We start from the raw sequence: 21,167 nt of genomic DNA on the forward strand, positions 1-21,167 counted from the left end.
AAGGACACGAGTCATAAGCTCACAGCTTGGTTAATTACCACAAAGTCATCACACCTACGTACCCACGAGAAAGATTTTAGATCTTCAGATCGAGAAACAGAACATTCCCACATCCCTAAAGCTCTTCCCTTTTTCTCCCTTCCACTTGGTTTTTCTTTCCCTCCCAGAGGTAAATACTGTCTGGACTTCTAACACCCTAAGCTCTTTTGGCCTATTTTTGAATGTTATCAAAATAGAATCCTATGATAAATATTATTTTGTAGCTTTGTTTAAAATTATGTTTATACATACATATACAATCATGTTATTGGTAAAAAATACTAGTGATAGTAATTTCTTTCTTTCCAATCCTTTAATCTTATAATTTCTTTTTCTTGTCTTATTGTGCTGGCTACAACTGCCAGTACGAGGTTGAAGAGAAGTTGTATGAGTGGCCTCTTGATGCATTCCTAATTTTAGAGGGAAGGGCTTGTAATAGTTGACCATTAAGTGTGTTGCTTACTATAGGTTTGGGGGGATGCTTTTTGACAGATTAAGAAAATTTCTTCCTGTTTATAGTCTCCTAAGAGTTTTAACCATGAATGTATGTTGAAACTTAACAAATGATTTTTCTGTTGCTCTTGAAATAATTATATCGAATTTTTTCTCATTGTTTCTAGAAATGTGATAAATTACATTGATTAGTTTTGAGTCTTAGATCACCCTTGCATTCCTATAATCAACCCAACTTAATTGCTACATGTTGAGCCTTTTATATTTTGCTGGATTCCATTTTCTATTTTTTAATATACTTCTTGCAACTCTATTAATAAGATGGCCCTATAATTTTCCTTTCCTCATAAAATGCATTGGGAATGGTCCCTCTTTTTCTACTCTCTGGAAGCTTTTGTAAAACATTGTAGTGAGCCTTCCTTAAATGTCAGAAGAATTTACTGCTGAAACAATCTGGAGTTTTTTGTAGAAGATCTTAAGTTATGAGTTCAATTTCTTTGTACACATTAGCCAACTCAGATTTTCTGTTTCTTCATGTGTCAGTTGTGGTACGATATTGATATTCTCAATTTCTAATTTATTGGCATATAATCATTTATAATAACCTGTGGTTATCTTTTAGATACCTGTTGTATCTGAGATTATGTCTTCTTTCTTATACTGGATATTGATTATTTGTGTCTTTTCTGGTTTTCTCTTTTTCTCTTTTATCAGCCTTACTAAGGAGTTATCAGTTGTGCTAATCTTTTCAAAGAAACTGAAAAATATACTAATATTATAGGCTTTTTTTGCTTTATTTGCTATCTCTATTTGATAACTGCTTTTACATTATTAATAATTGCTCTTTTCTTTATAATCACTTTCTTCACACTTTTAGGTTTGAGGTTCTCCTTTTTCTAACTTCCATGACATGGCTACTTGTGTCATCAATCATCAGCCTTTTGGCTCTTCTAAAACATTCATTTTAAGGCTATGAATTTATCACTAATTATGCCATACCCTTATCATGCAAACTTTCCTATGTTGTATTTTTATTATCATTCACTTCATAGTATTTCTTAATTTCCCCTATGGTTTCTCCTTTAACCCATGGGATATTTGGAAGTATTGCTTTATTTTTTAAAATTGAGAGATTTTCTAGCTATCCTTCTCTTACTGATGCTCAGCTTACATCCACTGTTGTCAGAAAATATACTCAATTATTTTATTCATTTGAAATTTGTTGAGATCTGCTTTATGTCCCAAGATTTGACCGATGTGCACTTCTTAAATAGTGCATTCTTCAGGTGCTGAGTGTAGTTGAATCAATATGCCAATTAGGTCAAGCTTGTAAATCATGTCATTGAAATATTTTATATCCTTACTGATTTTTTTGACGACTTGTTCTGCCAGTTCTGTCAGTTTCTTAAAAAGGTGTGATTGTGCGATTGTGGACATGTCCATTTCTCATTTTGTTGATGTCATATTTGTGTTATGTGTTTTGAAACTATGTTATTAGGTGCACACACATTTAAAATTAGTATATCTTCCTAGTGGACTGACCTTTTTCTTATTATTAAATACACTGCTTTATTTTTAAAAATGGCTCTTGCCTTAAAGTCAATTTTGTAGAGTAGTGTGGCTATTCCACATTATTTTAGTCAGTATCTTCATGCTATATTGTTTCCAATTCCTTCATGCTGTATTGTTTTCCAATTTCTTATTTCAGCCTCTTTTTTCTTATGTTTAAGGTATATCTCCTATAGGCAACATCTATTTGGATTTTTTAAATCTAGTCTAATAATCATAGTTTTTTACTTAAAATATTTAGTTCATTTATATTTGATGTTATTTTATATAATATATATTAGGATTAAATCTACTTTATACTGTTTGTTTTCAGTGTGTTCTACCTATTCTATGTTTCCTTTCCTCTCATTTTTTGTATTCTAATTACTTTTTATTTTCTCCCTCTTTTAGCCTACATCTTTTTACGTTCATCTAATGGTTACCAAATGCATCATTTCATCTCTTTTTCTTTTATAAATTAGTACTTTATCAATTGCCATATAATGCAAAGGTCTTATAACAATTTACATCCCTCCAATTTTAGTCTATTTTTTAATTCAATGTATATTGAAAACCTATAATACACTAATATTTTTGTCTTAGTCAACATTTATTTTTAAGATTTTATTTATTTGAGAGAGAGAGAGTGAGCAGGAGGGAGAGTGAGCAGGGGGGAGGAGCAGAGGGAGAGGGAGAAGCAGGCTCCATGCTGAGCATGGAGTCTGATGTAGGCCTTGATCCCAGGACCCTGGGATTATGCCCTGAGCCGAAGGCAGACACTTAACTGCCTGAGCCACCCAGGCACCCCAAGTCAACATTTATTTAGATTTACTCGCATATTACTCTTCCCATTGCTCATATTCCTGTTGTATTTCTGATTCTTCCATTTGGAATCATTTTCATTCTGCCTGAAGAACTCCTTTAGTATTTAGTGTAGTTTCTATCGGCTAGAAAATAATCTCTCAGTTTTTATTTAACTGAAAATGTATTTCTTATTTTTTAAAAGAGTTTTGGGAGGGGTATTAGAATTCTAGGTTGGCAGCTATTTCAGCATTTTGAAGGTATCCTTCTACTGTCCCCTGGCTTCCATTGTTTCTGTTGATAAATTATCCTCAATTCTTACTGTCCCTTTGACAGTACATGTATTTTTTTTTACTTGCCAGCTTTTAAGATTTTCTGTTTGTCTTTGATTTTCAAAAATGTCACTATTATGCCCAAGATGTCTAAGTGCTATTTTTTTTATTTATTCTGCTTAGTGTTTATAGCACTTCAGAGTCTGGTTTGATGTCTTATCTTTTCAGTTGTATTTTTTTTTTCCAGTTTTAGAGAAGTCCCAGTCAATATCTTTTCAAATGTTGCTTCCGCTTCTCTCTCTTCCTCTTCTAGTATTTTAATACATGTGTATGAGAACTTTTCACTGTGTCTCATGTGTCCCTTATGCTCTTTCTTTTTTTCTGTTTGTGATTCAATCTGAATATTTTGTGCTACTCTCTCTTCCTATAAACTAATTCTATTTTCAGCTCTGTCTATTCTGCTATTAACCCCGTTGATAAGTTCCTAATGTCAGTAACTGTAATTTGGGGTAATTTTTAATTTGATAATTTCCATTTGATTCATTTTTGAAGACTCCCAATTCTTCGATGAAATTCTTTATATGATGTCCTGTAATGTCTTGGTCATATTAATGATAGTTTTGTTAAAGTTTGTGTCTGATAATTCCAATACCTAGATCTTCTATGGGTCAGTTTTTTCTTGATTTGGTGGTATCTCCTGGTATTCCCAGTAATTTTTGTTTTATTTCCAGACATTAGGAGTTTTAAAATGTGCAGATAATTTGAGGGTTTAGATGATGCTATTTTCCTTCAGAGATTACATATTTCTGCTTCTGCTTCTGCCAAGCAGTTACCGGGGATTGAGGAGATTGAAGTTGGGCTCCAGTTTCCATGAGGACAAAATGATTTGTGATTCATTCATACTCCTAGTGTATAACCATTTGAGGGGTTCCCATGAGGTTTTCACCATGACCCCCTTCTTGGTAATCCCTGAACTTCAATTTTCATCCTTCCTACCCTTGAGATAAGTTTGCTCACATCAGGGCGCCTGGGTGGCTCAGTCATTAAGAGTCTGCCTTCGGCTCAGGTCATGATCCCAGGGTCCTGGGATCAAGCCCCACATTGGGCTCCCTGCTCAGCAGGGAACCTGCTTCTCCCTTTCCCACCCCACCCCCCACCCCTGCTTGTGTTCCCTCTCTCGCTGTCTCTCTCTCTCTCTGTCAAAATAAATAAATAAAATCTTTTTAAAAAAAAATTTGCTCAGCATCTTAACCTGTCAGTTGTCTCTCTGTCTTTTCAGTTTCTGAACCTATAAGCCATTACTTGTGAATTGGCAAATGTCCAAAGGAAAAAGAAATAGTGCTAGATTTGGGGTTCATTTTCTTCCTTTTCTTCTCTCTAGTAATTTAGCCCTTTGAGTCCTTGCTGCCTTGGTAACTCCGTAATGCCTCTAGAAAGATGAAGCTTTAAAGATAATTTTCCTGGGGAGCCTGAATGGCTGTGAGTTAAGCGTCTGCCTTCAGCTCAGGTCATGATCCCATGGTCCTGGGATTGAGTCCTGCATTGGGCGAGTCTGCTTCTCCCTCTCCCTCTGCTGCTCCCCCTGCTTGGTCTCTCTCTCTCCGCCCCTCCTCCCCCGTCAAATAAATAAATGAAATCTTTTAAAAAATAAAGATAATTTTCCTATCTTTTGTAGTTGACTTCAGTGGATTGGTTTGTAATCCAGTATTCTGCCACTACCAAAAGCAGAAATCTTGATGGAGGTTCTTGCTATGTTATAGTAATTGAAGGATTCAGTATTAGTCCATTCATTCTTTCAGTGAGCACTCATTGAGAATCTAGTTTATGTCAGGCACCATGCTAGATGCCAATAATACAATGATAAAAATAAACCACACCCAAAATGAAGCCTGTCAATTTCCCTGCCTTTGAGACACTCATCATGAACTGGAAGAAACAAACCTGTACAAAGAAGAACGATTTTAGAAACAAATAGATGTATATATAAAGCGTTAAATGGGGGCACATCAGAGGGTATGCTGTTGGGCAGAGAGGGAGGTGCCATGGAAGACTTCAAGAAAGAGATAACACTTGAATTGGATCTTGAAATATGAGCATAGCAAGAAAAGCAAAAGGCATGAAGGCACAGAAAATATGCAGCATCATAAAATAATTTTAATTTGGTGAAACTGAAATCTAGATTTTATGGGAAGTGGTGATAAGAGTGATCATGAGGAACTAGACTGGTAGTCCTATTACAACCAGAACTTTATGCCATGCTTATGAGTCAAAGCATTATTCCATTGGTGATGAGGAATAATTAAATGGCCCCTTTCCCTCTATGATAAAAAAGAAAGCAATGGGGAAAACACAGGTTTAGAGGAGTTTGAAGTTATACGACCTGTTGAGGTCATTGAGAGACTCTAATCTTGGTGGTCTCCATTTTTCAATGAAAAAGAAGGCTAAGACATTGACTAATAGTAACAGAGAGAGGTGAGGTGACAGAAAAAATTTAAAAGAATAGTAAATATTTGGAATAATCCCTATGGTGTATGGAAGGAGAACCTACTAGAAATAAATAAATGGATTGCTGACCTGCAAAAGTTGGCTATAGTCATTCCAACCCTTTGTCATCATTCTGATTTTACATAAACAATTGTCCCCTAGACTGGTTTTCAAGTTGGCACTTAGGGAATTGAAATATAGCAGAGAAGCTACCTCTCTCCTCACTGTGGTTATTTGGAATGCAATGGTCAAAATTTCAGGCTCTAAGGTCAGGCAGACCTAGTTTCAAAACCTTGTGGTTTTGTCCTAAGACCGCATACTATATATATGACATTAGGCATAATTCCTGTCTTTCTGAATCCCAATGTCCACGCTGTACAAAATGGATACAGTAAAAATTATTTTGTAGGATCATCATGGTGGTTAAATGAGTTTTATCTGACAAAGCTTCTAGCCCAGTACCAGTCACATAACTGGTTCAATAAATTACAGCTGTTGTAGTTGTAAATTGTTGTTCACATGATATTTTCTCTGTTCTCTTTAAAGGGCATTCTCTTCTCCTCAGTAGAATGTGTAAAATCCACACAGGACCTAGTAAAGCTCTATCTGCATGAATCAAATCGGGTTTATCGGGATAAGATGGTGGAAGAAAAGGACTTTGATCTTTTTGATAAAATCCAGACAGAAGTGGTCAAGAAAATTTTTGACGTGAGTATTGCCTTGCAAAAAATTCTTTTACATTTGAAAAATAATAATTATGCAGATTAATCACCCAAATGATAAAATCTAGCTCAGAAATTGGGGGAAAAATCAGAGATTAGATAGGGAAAGAAATCTATCATTATTTTGCTGAGGTGAAAAATGCTAGGGCAACAAAAGGCACAAATTAATCATAGAATGTCAGTGTTGAAAAGGTCTATGGGGATCATCTGATCCAATTCCTCATCATATACTGATTCCTCTCAGTAGCATTTCCCAGATTGGTCATCCCAGTGGATGCTCCAACATTCTTGAAAATGGCCAGTCTCATCTTTCCAAAGGGTGCCATTTTGGAGCTGCTAATGACTGGGAATTTGGAACAATTTTGAAATTTGGAGCCTTTAGAACAATTTTAAAGGCTGGAACTTTTTTCTAATAATGATCTAAAATTTATTTCCCTGTCCATGAATTTTAGGTCTACATGAAAAACTTTCAAATATTTTAAGATCATTTGTCTTGTCCTTACTGAGTCTTCTCTCCTCCAGACCAAATAGCCTGTGTTCTTTTAGCCACTTCTGACATGGCTTGTTTTCAAACCCAGAGAAATTTGCCATCATCTTGATTACTTTTCCGTCAGGTCCCCCCTACTGAGATTTAGTACCCTCACATCTTAGGTGCCCCTCTGAGCACTGTAGCATTTGCCAACTCATGTATTCATTGTTAGCTCTGCAAACAAGCCTTGACTCTCTTTTCCCATTGATCTGAGCTGGCACTTCAGACCCCCCTCATCATGGTGTCTGACTTTCATCACACAACCCAACTGAGGTCTGGCCAAAAGCAAGATCATCATTCCCTCTTATACACTATAATTTTGTTACTCCACTAACTAGTTGCACTACAATACACCTTTGGAAAGAAGATATCCATGATAAATTGAGAAATACTTCATATTCTTTCCCTCTCTTGGAAATTCACAGTGCTTTTAGCACATTAAAGCCCTAAAATTCTTAAATAACCCTGATTCATTTATCATTTCCCAAATGTATGAGACCCTAAAACTCTTTTCCTTTCATAAAATCTGTTAATAATTTGCAGAATGAATACTGCATAGAATATGCCTTGGGAAGCACACATTAACACAGCCTACGATCATACTACACTTCTAGTGTCAAAATTACCCCACAACTGACACTGAGCCTTCTAAAAGTTGACCAGATCTGCATATTTTCCACACATACTGCTTGTCCTCTCTTGAACTTAGAAATAATCAAAACTTGTATTTAAATGTACCATGTTGTCCCTAAGCTCACCTGGTTAGGTCTGGCACCAGATTTTTTCCTGATACCATCCTGGATCTACCTCTGAAGATACTTACAGTCCATCCCAACCTACATGAGAGGACAGCATTTTTTCTTAAAGATTTATTTATTTATTTCAGAGACAGAGAGAGAGAGCACAAGCGGGAGGGGCAGAGGGGGAGAGAGAGAGAGAGAATCCCAAGCAGACTCTGCACTGAGCACAGAGCCCCATGTGGGGGCTCGATCTCACAACCTCGAGATCATGACCTGGGCCGAAACCAAGAGCCAGACGCCCAACCGACTGCGCCACCCAGCCACCCCTTAGACAGCATTTTTAAGTAACTTATCTCAGTTGGCTTTTTACTAGTATGAACACCCTGAAATTCCCCCACTTATCATTTTTCTATGTCCCAATATTCAGTACCCTCACATCTTAGGTGCCCCTCTGAGCACTGTAGCATTTGCCAACTCATGTATTCATTGTTAGCTCTGCAAACAAGCCTTGACTCTCTTTTCCCATTGATCTGAGCTGGCACTTCAGAGTACCAACATTCAGCCTTTGAAATAGAGGTTCCCATGTAGGTCTGTATCCTAAGAACACATTCTTTAGATCATAGACCGAGATATAATTAATACTGCCATCATCCTTCCCCAACAACATTTGAAATGCCAGCCGGAAGTACCTTTGGCTGCATCAGATCTTGACAGCGGTATTAAAGAAAAGTTGCCACGTTTCCACCAAGGAAGTGATACAGTTCTGTTTCTACCAGTGAAATCTTAAAGTTCTCCGAGAAATGGCCCTTGTGCGATGTGGTGTCACTATTAAGAAATCTTTGAATCACCAGGCGAGTTGATTTTCTCTCTCCCTCCGGAATAGCCTGACTCTGATCATAACATCGGAGACACATTGTTTTGCTCATCAAAGAGTCTTTGTAGACCAGCCTTTTCAGAACTGTACTTCAGTCATTCCTCTGCTAGATCATTAGTGTAAATTGACTTCCAGCAGGACCAATTCCCAGTATATTAGCCATTTTCAAACTGGGTAAATGGGTTCCCACATCACTTCCCCACGTGCCTTCTGCAGCGAGCAAGAATGGCTCTCTTGCCTTGCATTAAACATTTACTGTTCATGTGTGGCAAAGCCAGAATAGTTTAAAGGCTTTCCATGGCCCTGAAATCACCTTCAAAGTATAATAACTCTTTGATATTTAACTCTTTCCATTTCATTCTTATAAACCAGGCAGCAGTCCTGGTTTCTCTGTAGATGAGACTATCATCCTCACTTCCCCTCCATTAGATTTGATGACTCTTATCCCTTGGGCTTACAAAGCTAACCCTACAGTAGTGACTCATTCCCGGGGTAACGTCCCTGCTGATAAAGAGCATGCAGGTTTCCTCTTTCCCAGGTGCTTCTCCCAGTCAGAACTTCCCCTGATTAGGGAAATCTATCTCCTCTGCCCAGACATGGACTCTTACTGTGCATATGGGACGGGTACCTTCCACCTTCCATTTCCCATCCTCAGCCCACAGGGAATAATAAACATCACCCATGACTTCATGGAGCTGGTAAATGAATGTTAAACTTCTACTTCATAAGAGCTGCTCAGGAGAAAGGAAGTGGTGGAAGCAGCACTGATACTTAATTTGCAGGAAGTGTCCAGAGAGAAAAAGCAAATGAGGGGTCTCTACTCTGTGGAACCAGAACTGAGTCGGTAAAGGGGGTCCTTATGCTTATGTTCCACCACCAGGATATTGATGAGACTGTGGAGCAGACCCAAAGCCTGAACATGTATTGCCATTTTGCCAGTGGTATCGGTGAGCCCAAGTACATGCCCGTCCTGTCGTGGGAACTTCTGACCCAGACTCTGGTGGAAGCCCTGGAGAACCACAATGAAGTCAACACAGTGATGGACCTGGTTCTCTTTGAGGACGCCATGCGCCATGTGTAAGTGTGCTGCTGTTCCTGCCTTTCCTCAATTGTCTCTTCTTCCCAATGTCAGACGTCTCTTTTGGGCATTTGAGGACACCTTGATCAAACCAGGAAAGCAGCTATGCTTCTGTCATGGAGGTCAAGAGTGGCTGGTAGAGCAGTGGCCGCGGCATCCTCCACCGGCCCTAGGAGGCAGCAGGATGCTGAACTCGGGCAGAACTGGATTTATTTCCTCGTCTGTCATTTATGATCCCTAGGCAGGACCACAGTGACACCAAGGGAAAATTTGAGATCATAAAAGAGGCACCAGAACAGCTCAGGACCCATGTTCCCACCCCATACGAGTCTGAGGGCCAACTTTAAAATAATGAGATGGAAGATTTTTCTTTAAATGCTCACATATTTCAAAAATTAAATACCCTCTTAAGTGTTGTTGCTGTCAACGGAATCAGTGAGAGTAGTCACCAAGCCTCCTGGATGATGTATACTTACACCAAATTCTGTCCCTCTGATGGCTCTTTACATTCCCCAACTGAGTCACATCCCACCTTCCAAAATCTTTCCACCCTGTCCCCTGGTACCTGTGGACCTCAGCAGCAAAACCCACTTCATCTTCAACTTCTTGGAACTTCCCCTCATTGATGATTCTAAGTGAAACCTCACTGACCCCTGAGGTGAGGAAAGCTCGTTTTTCCTCCCCCATTCTATGTACCCCAGGCCCTAGAGAGAGCTAAGGACCCTCCTTCTCTCCCACCTCATTTCAGTGGCCCATTTAAACCATTTCTCCCTTTATCCTTCACAAACCCCAGTTCCTCAAAAGCACAAGTAACTAGACTTTCATACTTATTACCTCGCCTTCTTACTGCCATCTGCTGACATCCAGTCCCTCCCCAACACTTACCAATGACCTGGGTACTTGGGCCAACTTCCCTCCTTGACCACATCGTTCTTTCCGGCTGGCATCTATGTATCACCTAGTCTTTCTGCTCCTTGGCCTCGTTAGCTCCAGTCCCCCCTCAGCCACTCGCTCCCGTGTTCCTACCCCAGAACTTCCGTCATCAGCGATGAATCTGTCTCCACAATCTCCATTTCAAACAGCCTACTCTCTGAACTGTACCTCCTACCCTTCCACTCACCTGCTGTGGTTTTTATTCCAGGGAATTCCTTCTTGACCCAGTCTTACTGAGATATAATTGGCATCTAACATTGCATTAGTTTAAGGTGTACAACATCGTGGTCTGACATATGTGTAGAATACAAAACGATTACCCCAATAAGATTAACAGTCATTCACAAGTTACAATTTTGTTTCCTCTTGATGAGGACTTTTAAGATCTGTTTTCTTGGCAACTTGCATATGTACGACATGGCATTGTTAACTCTAATCATCGTGTTATACTTTACCTCCCCGGAACTCATTTATCTTATGCCTGGGATTTTGTACCTTTTGATCACCTTCCCCTAATTCCTCACCCCCATCCCACCACCTCTGGCAACCACAAATCTGATCTCTGTTTCTATATGTCTGTTTTGTTGTGTGGGTTTTTGTTTTGTTTTGTTTTTTTGTTTTGGATTCCACATATAAGTAGGATCCTATGGTATTTGTCTTTCTCTGTCTGACTTCTCTCACTTCAAGATCCTTCCACGTGCCCCAAATAAAAATAGTCCAGTTATTCTTCAGCTTCATCAAGACTTCATTTCATGGAGCCAACCACTTTCTCAGACTCCTTCACCCCTCTGCCTACCATGTCTTTACTGTCCTCAACCACCATAAGCTCCATTATCCTGGTGCAAGCTCCCTAACTTTCCTGGCATTATGTCCATGTGAAAAAACCCCATCCTAGGTAAACCCCACTGTCTCATTCCACACCTGCTCCCGAGCATCTGAAGATTGTTGTGAAAAAACCACCACCATTTAGGCTTGGTGTGTTTCAGATTTTCAGCCATACATATCACATGGGCCCTTGACCTTGCTGGAAACACACCTCCCCTACCCTGGGCAGTTTGCTCTCTTGCCCTGCCTGTGATGATTGCATCCCACATTTTCCTTCTCTTCTCAAGATCCTAGCATCCCTCCCCTCTCTCTGTTCCCAGTTAATGAGCACATCTCTTCCTTCACTGAGATAATGAAAGCAGCCAGAAGAGAATTCTCTCATTTCCCCGCCATCAAATCTAATAGTCCACCTGCATCCCACCCACAAATTGTGCCTTCTCTACTATTTCAGTAAATGAACCATCCCCATTCCTATCGAAGGCCAATCCTTCCATGTGCATCCGGGATCCCATTTCTTAGCACCTTCTTAGTGACTTGACTCCTTCCTAAAATTAAATTATTCCTTCTCCTTCCCTCCTCCTCCTCCTCCTCACTTTTCCCCTCTTGTGCCATCATCATTAATTCAGTAATTTCTGGGTCATGTGCATCTACATACAAACATGCCACATTATCATTATAAAAAATAATAAACTATTCCTTCACTCTTACATCTCCTTCCATCTCCACCATTTTTTTTTTTTTTTTGCTCCTGTTCACAACAAAACTCATCAAAATGGTCGTCTATACTTGTTACACTTTCTCACTTCTCATTCTCTTCTGGATCCATTTCTTACCAATTGAACAAAGAAGCTCTTATCCAGTCACCACAGAGCCCCCTCTTGCTGAAGTCATTTGTCGCTGCTGGGTCCTCACCTTACATAACTTGACTGCCCTGCTGCATTTGTCATGATTAATCTATTTGTTTACATCCATCCATCTATCCATCCACCCACCCATCCATCTATCCATCCATCTATCCACCCACCCATCTATCCATCTATCCATCTATCCACCCACCCATCTATCCATCTATCCATCTATCCACCCACCCATCTATCCATCCATCCACCCACCCATCTATCCATCTATCCATCTATCCACCCACCCATCTATCCATCCATCCACCCACCCATCTATCCATCCATCCACCCACCCATCTATCCATCCATCTATCCATCCATCCACCCACCCATCTATCCATCCACCCACCCATCTATCCATCCATCCACCCACCTACCCACCCACCCACCCACCCATCCATCCATCCACCCACCCATCCATCCATCCACCCACCCATCCACCCATCTATCTATCCACCCACCCATCCACCCATCCATCTATCCACCCATCCATCCATCCAACACGTATCCATGGATTAGGCATACTATGAGTGCAAGGATCTTTTTTTTATTCACTGCTAGATCTCTAATACCTAGGACAGTGTCTGGAACATGGCAGGTACTCAACAAAAATTCTTAGCATCTCATTTAGGGTAAATGACGTAGAGGAAAAACAGAGAAGGAAAGGGGATACAGAGTGCTAGTGGAGGGTGGGGAGGGTGTTGATTGCAATTTTAAATAAGGTGGTCAGGAAGACCTCTCTGGAAAGGCAGCATTTGACGTGATACGTAGGAGCTACCCTGAACACAGAACTCACCATGGACCTGGTGCGTAGAGCTTTGCATACATCACTTCATTTAGTCTTCACAAAAACCCTGAAGAGAGTAAGGTCTGCTCTTATCCCTGTATATTACACATGAGGAGGCTACCACCCAGAGAAATGGGAGAAGCTGCCTAGCGCCCCGCACCCCAGAAACTGAGAAGCCAAAGCTTACACTAACGCACTGTGACTCCAGCGCGTTTGCTCTTGGCCATCACACTGTGGTGCTTCCTCATCTGCATTTCTGTCTCTCCTGATCCAGTGCGAGCTCCTTGTGCGCAGACTCGGTCTTGCCCACTGCTGAATCCCCAAAACCTTGGACGGTGTCTCGTGCATAGTCAGTGGCCAGGACCAGGTTTTGGGACATCCATTCCCGAACCTTGGGAAAGCTCAGTGAGCATTCCCCCCTCTTTAACAGCTATCAGAGCCTGTGTCATAGTCTTGGAATTGAGACAAATCTCTGTCCTTTCAAGGTAAATTTAATTTGGGAGAAGAGCAAGTGATTCAGTCAGTGCGGTTTCCAACATGGGTGATCAAACTGACTAATACTGGTTTTTAGAAAAAAATAAGGCTATGAAAACTGGCTTTTCTCTTGAGGCTCCTTAAGAGGCTCTGAAGATGGTTTCCAGAGAGAAGCCTGAGCTGCATTAGCAATGGCAAAATAACTGGAATAATGAACTACCTCAAGGGAGGCAGTTCTCAAGATTAAAGTATATTTGGACGTATAATTTCATGTACATTTGTTTAAAAACATCAATGTCCCATGACATGGTCTTTGTACTGCCCTCCGCTCCCCGGAGCTCCTCCGACCTCTGCCAGCTCTACCAGCCACAGAGAGCAGAAGCACCCCACCTTGTGCCGGAGAGTGGAATGACAACCAACCGTGAGAAACACAGATAACCTAAGAGAGAAGATTCCCGGCCGGGAATGCAGTGCCCGAGGCAGAGGGGTTTGGGCTCTCTCCAGGAAGGTCCCGACTTCTGATACCCAAGGTGGGAGCAGGGTGAGGCTGAGCGGGGTGGAGGCTCTAGCACTCCCCAGGAACACGCAGAGCTGGTCGAGGGGTGACGGTAAGGGCGTCTGTTCATAGGTGCGGTGAGGCTTATGCGCATTTTGATGTTATCATCTGGCTCATTGTTCTTACTACTTGAGCTCTTACCCGTCTCTCCGGTCCGATTCCCCGACACCTTCCCAAGCTCTGCTGCTAATTCTTACTGCCCTTTTATGTTGAACCTGACCACGGAGAGCCACGTAGTGAGTTACGGGCACAGGTTCTAGAGACAGAGCCAGATCCACTGAATCCTGGTTCTAGGGATTCTCTAATTAGCTGCGGTGTTCAGCAAAGGACGCTGAACTTCCGTGAGCTTCAATTTCCTCCTCTGGGAAGTGAGGGTAGTGAGAATGTCTGTGTCGTAGGGTTATTGCTACTGGTGTGTCCAGTGCTTTGTGCTTAACAAGCAGTCCGGAGATGCTAGGCTTTTTCTTTGTGCTGTTTTGTCCTTAGTGTTACCAATGTGCCCTCCTGCTGACTATCTTCACCGTTTCAGCAGATTCTTGGTCTGCATTTCCTTAAAGCTTCACACCAAGTCTTTTCCACTGCTTTTGGCATAATCTTTATTTTTTTCTGGGTTTATTGGCTCCCACAGAGATTGTTCTGCCTCTTTTTCTTTCTCTTAGCATCACTTAACGAAAAAGATGTACTTCTCTCGTGCCCCTTCCTTTGTGTATCTTATCCATTCTCTAGGACGTCTAGGGTGTGCGTGCGTGCACGTGTGTGTGCACGCACGTGTGCATATGCGTGTGCATGCGTGTGTGTGCATGTAGCCTCCAATAAGCCCGCTTCCTCCAGCTGTGGTACATCTTCAGCTTTTGTTTTTAATCTCGCAGAAATTCAGTAATGAGCTTAACTTAGACTGCACTGGTTTTCTCGCCCAGGAGCCTTTCAGAATATTGATCTTCTTTTTTAAATGTTGTAATTTGAATGCAGAGTCCTTTGCCCTCATCAGAGGTTGTTAATGAATCCCCAGCTGGAGTCTAATGCTGACAGCTGCGGTCTGAACCATTCTTCTCGGGAAACTTCAGAACTAATGATGCATTTCCCATTTAGATATTGAATAGCAGGGACCATGCTAAGCTAAATTCAGGCCTTCCAGAATAGAGGGAGTGTGGGGCGGCCCAGAGAACCCAGGTGGACTTCTCCTCCAAAGAGAGGGCCTGGATATCTTAGCACCTCGGTTTCTCTTTTATCCTTGGAGTCCAGCACCCTCTAATACAGACACGAAGCAGATGCGTCCTTGCCCCTCGCATAATGTATGATTGCGTACATCCCTCCAGATGTGACACTGACGTAAGGTATGTGTTCTGCTTCAGTTTAACCAAAATTTACCGAATACCCTCAATGTGCGAGGACTGTAGAGGATACAAGATGAGTACACACTCTTCCAATGCCTCAAAACTAGGATTTAATAAGGGGGCCAGAGAATTGTAAATCTATCTGATACAAGACAGAGTAGAAACATCCCAATTAATTATAAAGGGGAAAAGCAAAATCGCAAAAGAACTAAGTGTAGGTCAATAAATAACTCCTAAACACTTGGGGGAATTAATTTTCACTACAAAAAGTTAATGACTTAACAATTTTAAATCCAGAAAGCTAAAATTTTCTGCACATCCAAAAGCATATTAAAATGAAAAGGTAAAAGTGACAAATTGGAGGGATGTTTCAGAGCATACCTAAAGGGGTCTTACAAATCTAGAACTCTTCAATTAAGAAGCGGGCACTCGGGGCACCGGGCTGGCTCGGTCAGAGGAGCGTGCAACTCTTGATCTCGGGGTCGTGAGTTCAAGCCCCACGTTGAGTATAGTGATTACTTAAATAAATAAAACTTTAAAAAAAGAAGTGGGCCATGGACATGAAAAGGAAATTCACAAAACAAAAAATATATAATGATTAATAAGAAAAATGTTTAATTCCGTAGATATCAAAGGAATAAAAATTTAAATCATAGTGTCAACCATTCAATTGGCAAAGATTTAAAAATATATGTATAAGACCCAGTGTCAACAAGAGTGGGGGCCAGACTCTTCCTACCTGCTGGTAGGTGGGCCTTGTTGGCTTACCTGCCCTCCTGCTGGGGCTTCCTTCTCAGTAGCAAACACGTCCCACAGGAGAGAGGAGGCAATGAGGACCCACAAACATCTAGTTTATTGATGTTGATTATGACCCAATCATCAGTATATGCCAGAAATGTGCAATAGTAAAAAAACTCAAGCCACAGAAGGTCAACAGGAGCCCTGTAACCTCATACATGCTCATGCTTTCTTGATATATAAGTCCCACTCATCAAAACTCTCCTGGCCACCCCCCACTCCCTCCAAATTGGGATTAGCTGGACCTAAGTTGCCCCACCCCTGATGACCCTTACTTAATGTGAATATGATATTTGTCATTGTAATATCATTAACACAAGATAAAGACACAGGATTGTAGCCTACGCCGTTCAATCTCAGATGTATGCTGTGCTCTGAAGTCAGACTCCCCCTGAATTCTTGTTCTGCACACTCGTCCAGGTCCAAGTTCACCAACACCTGTCGTCTCGTCCTCCTTTTATCCATTTCCCAAGTTTTCTGACGTAACACACTCTAATGAAACTCACATAATCTAACATATTCTCACCCTTCAAAATAATAGATCCACCTTTTGATCAATTCTACCCAAGAAGACGACAAATTGGTGCCACCATGCTGGGAGGCAGCTTTTCAGTATGTATCAAAAGCCAAAAAAAATTTCTTACTGTTTGACTCAGTGATTTTCTTTTAGGAATCTATCCTGAGGACATGATGAAAGATAGAAACAAAAAATATTTACGTAGCATTATTTATGACTGGAAAATGTTGGAAACAACCTAAATATCCAGTAGTAGGCTATTGCAGATAAGGTATTTATTCTATTGTTCCACCATTAAAAGCATGACTTAGCAATTACTCAGTGGTGTAGGAAAATATTCACAGAATATGGCTAAATGGAAAAGTGGTTTCAAAGCGCTGTTTAGTATACAGCGTGAACCCGATTTGACAATAGGGTAGATATATATTGAGCTTTCAGATGTAATAAGTGTATATACCCATAAATATATGCTTATAAACACACAGACTCTAGGAAAAAGTCCAGAAGGGCATATAATTAATGTCAGTGGTGTTTATTGCTATCTAGTATAGAATTGTAGTTTTTCTGTATTTTATGCATTTTGTACAATGAATAGTTATTGTTTTTAAGATGGGGAAAGAAAGGGAATAGGAGTTTTTTAAATAAAGAATGTAGGTACCTTATGTAAGGTATATACATAGCGCTAAGGGGAAAGAAGAATGTGGAGGAGGGTCTATGGACAGGTGGATGGAAGGGCGGCATTTGAGGAAGGCCTGGTGAGTCAGGGAGAGGTGGGTCCTCTGCAGGATGTAGTCTAAGCCCAGGGCCTGGGGATCTTTCATCATTGCTGGGTGGGAATATGGGTCCTGAGAGAGGTGAGTAGAGCTAAAAGGGGAAGAATCCAGAAGCCAAACAAGTGGGTGTCTTGTAGGTTGACACCAAGAATCCACATTCATTACAAAGGCATCAACAAGGCTCCCTGTTACTCTGCTGACTTTAATTTTACTTCTTCTCTCTTTAGTGGAACAAACAGTTCTGTTCCTGCTTGTCCTTTAGCCTCCCCTGGATTTTTTTTTTTCCTACTCTTCTCTTTTTCTTGCCCCCTCCTCTTGCCTGAAAGCACAAGTAGGTGAGGCCGAGGGCTATGGGAGGTGTGGCAGAGTCAGGCTCAGCTGGGGAGGGGAGGGAGGTGAGCCCGGGTCCCCTCCAGTCCTTTCTGGCTGCCATGAGCAGAGTCTTCCTCCACCAGAGTTCACCAGAGGTTTTAGCTTAAAGCAAAAAGCAGGAATGACTTCCATCCATTTGGGCAAGAAGGTGAGGCCAGGTTTGGGGACAATGTAACTCATGTTTCCTGTAGCTCAGCCCATGATGGGCCTCCGAAGGGGGTTCCAGTGCTCACTTGGACCATGGTGCAGACTCCTCACGGAGGAAAGTCTGATCCAGGCCATGTGCCTCTGCTCCTTCCCCTCAGCTGCCACATCAACCGCATCTTGGAGTCCCCCCGGGGAAATGCGCTGTTGGTCGGCGTGGGTGGGAGCGGCAAGCAGAGTCTGACAAGGCTTGCGGCATTCATCAGCTCCATGGATGTATTCCAGATCACGCTGCGGAAAGGCTACCAGATCCTGGACTTCAAGGTAAGAGCCAGCCCCCTTCCAACCGCCCACAACTCCCTGCACCCTTCCTTAGCTCTTCACTCACCTTGCTCAGAACCTCCCCATAAGTGACTGGCCATTCCCTTCCTCGCTTCTGGGCTGGTGACACCTGGGGCTCTTTACTTATTAGACTCAGTTCTACATTTGTAAAACCGCAGCTGCTTCAGCTCCATCTGGGTAACCTTGGCTCTCACCGGATCCGAGGCACCTCTCCGTCAAATTTAGCACACAGCTCTCCAGCAATTCTGGTAGACTTCAAAGGAATTCTGACAGTCTGCCCAAGCTCTGTAAGAAATTCGTATTTTGAAAGACTGTTCCAGTACCCACCAGGTACTGGGAGCTTCAGTGACATTTCCTGGTCCCAGACATTGAGGCCTTAGCAGCCATGCTGCATGCTCTGGAACGTGGGGAAAGGCATTTATACAACCTTCAGAGGTCACTTTGCCCTTCTCCTTTGTGCCTGGTTACAACAGAGGCAGGGTCGGGAGTCCTGATGTAATTTCCACCAGGATGCTGCCCTTGCTGTCCTTGGGAGAATTCCAGCCAGCCTAGAGCCAGGCCTGCCCACCTGCCTTCATAATCTCTCAGCCAGTGGTGCTCCCTGCGGTTCTGAAAGCACAGCTCAGCCTCTCCACGACTGGCCGGATCTAAGGTCATACACCAGGTCTTCAGTGGTTCCAAAAAAGAGGAAACAAGTTAGTGCATATGAGAAATACACATTTACAGAATGATCTAAGACCGTGGTTCTCAACCTTGGTTATATACTGGAATCCCCTTCAAATACTGTTGATGCCTACATCCCACCCTCCAGAAATTCTGGCTTAACTAGTCTGGAGAATGGCCTGGGCATCAAGACTTTTCAAAGCATCCCTCCAGATGGTTCCAATGAGAGTTGAGAAACATTGTCTTAACTAATTCTGTAAGTGCATAAGGTTGAGAACAGTTGATATTAAAGGAAGTTCATGAACTCTAAAGGGGAATGATATATAGGACATGAAAGAAGCTTTGCTGTAAGGAAATGCATGAGGCTCTTAGAAAATGAGCTTTGAGTGGTGCGAGTGAGAAGAGCAAGATCAGGGACTGACAGCTGAGCTTTGTGAGAGGGATGCAGAGATTGAACCAAGATTGACTAAGCTGGAAAAATTCAGGGCTTGGCATCCTAGCCCAAAACTTCATCCACCTGCAGTTTTGAATGGATATAATTTTCTACCAGATGATTGTGTGTGTGTGTGTGTGTGTGTGTGTATGTTCCCTCGTATATTTTATTCCAACACAAGGCTTTTGCTGGAGCAAGTCATGAGAACACAAAACAGTGCTAGCATAAGATACATTCATCACCCAGGTCGGTAGCCCCAAGTACATGACTCTTCTGTCAAGACCAAGAGCAATTGCTTGCCTTCTGGGGCAGGTCATTCACTTGTATGATGATATAAGTAACACAGATGAACAGGGACTATCTCTGTCCCTTTGGAAAGCTGTTACCTCTTTGCACAAAGGAGGAGCTCCAGAAGCTAGTATAGGATCCGCAGTGATTGTATTAATTAAAGATCATCACTGTTTAATTTTACTTGTCCACCTCTACTGCGATTGGGGCCTGGGAATGAGGCCCATTTCCCTACTTGTCAGTACGAGATAGCACTCCTTCCTACTTCCCATTGCTGTTTCGCTTTATTTCTCATTAAAGTAGATAAGGAAATGATCCCATTCCTGAAGAGCTGGTTGGGGATCTCTTTCAATAAGGCCATCTTCCCTAAGATCTTTTACTGATTATTTCCACAGATGGACCTGGCCGGTTTGTGCCTGAAAGCCGGAGTGAAGAATCTCAGCACGGTGTTTCTCATGACCGATGCCCAAGTGGCTGATGAGAAGTTCCTTGTGCTAATCAATGATCTCTTGGCATCTGGTAAGAAACTCTTTGCTCTTGAGTGTGAATTCCCCCTAGAGTCAGAGTCATCCCAAGGTGCTCCAAGGTCCGGAGAGCGAGGTCATAGAAATGAGAGAGAAAACTGATAGAGTAGAGGACTGGTTCATTAAGATCCTTTTAGGGTTAGCACTGTGCCTTATCCTGGCTCCTTTCATTGCAAAACATATAGTAATCTTGGGGCTGTCTGACTGGAACTAGATCTGATTACTGGAAGAAGAACATGTTAAGGGTCTGCTGATCTGCTGAGCCCAGAGAGAAGGTGCTATTCCCTCCCCATATTCAAGACAGAGAAAAACCAGAATGTGTGCAGTATTTCAGGTAGATTAGACATTGGCAAGAAGATACACAGAGAATTTGCACACACAAAATTTACACAATAGGGCAAGATTAGGCAGCTAATTTAATGAAGGATTCAGAACCTGATGCAAGCAAAGAAGCAACAAGCGATGTAGAATATCTCAAATGGTTTTCCTTGGTTTCCAAAAAACTTGACAGAGGCTGTCCACCATCCCGTGACACTGTCCATGCAAGATAGGACTTCATTGGAAAGTTCAGTTGTGATACTTTACTATCCTTATTTATTTAGGAATTCAGGAATTATGTCAACCATTCTGGGTAAAAAAGAAAAATTATACACACACACATGCATATATATAAACATAACCCAAGATATATATAAATGTATATACCCAAGAATACAGGACAATAGAGTACTTAAATTATGCATTTACAGAAGGAGGTGTATATTTTTGCATCTGTAGTCATTAAACATAGAATATGCTTTCCTGGCTCTTAAACCAAATTCGACATCTGCAAAACTACCTCTTCATCTGGGTTAAGGAAAGAGAGTCAGTTCATGGATGTTCCAGAACAGAATTTCTGCCTCCAGCTTTTCAGCATTTTAGAAAGCCCTGGTATCCACAGTCCATCCCCTGGCTATCTGGCTGAA

General features: G+C 41.7%; 1 protein-coding gene across 1 annotated transcript in view; it reads left to right on the forward strand.

The window, feature by feature from the left end:
• The window catches only part of DNAH9 (dynein axonemal heavy chain 9), a 338,319-nt gene that overhangs the window by 182,674 nt on the left and 134,478 nt on the right, over positions 1-21,167 (forward strand). Inside the window, 4 exon segments of the mRNA XM_078066359.1 lie at positions 6,144-6,305; positions 9,343-9,539; positions 18,114-18,276; positions 20,074-20,197. Coding sequence (XP_077922485.1) covers positions 6,144-6,305; positions 9,343-9,539; positions 18,114-18,276; positions 20,074-20,197 — 646 coding nt within the window.

This window comes from Halichoerus grypus, chromosome 2 (genome assembly GCF_964656455.1).
Source record: "Halichoerus grypus chromosome 2, mHalGry1.hap1.1, whole genome shotgun sequence".
In the NCBI taxonomy this organism is placed as follows: Eukaryota; Metazoa; Chordata; class Mammalia; order Carnivora; family Phocidae; genus Halichoerus; species Halichoerus grypus.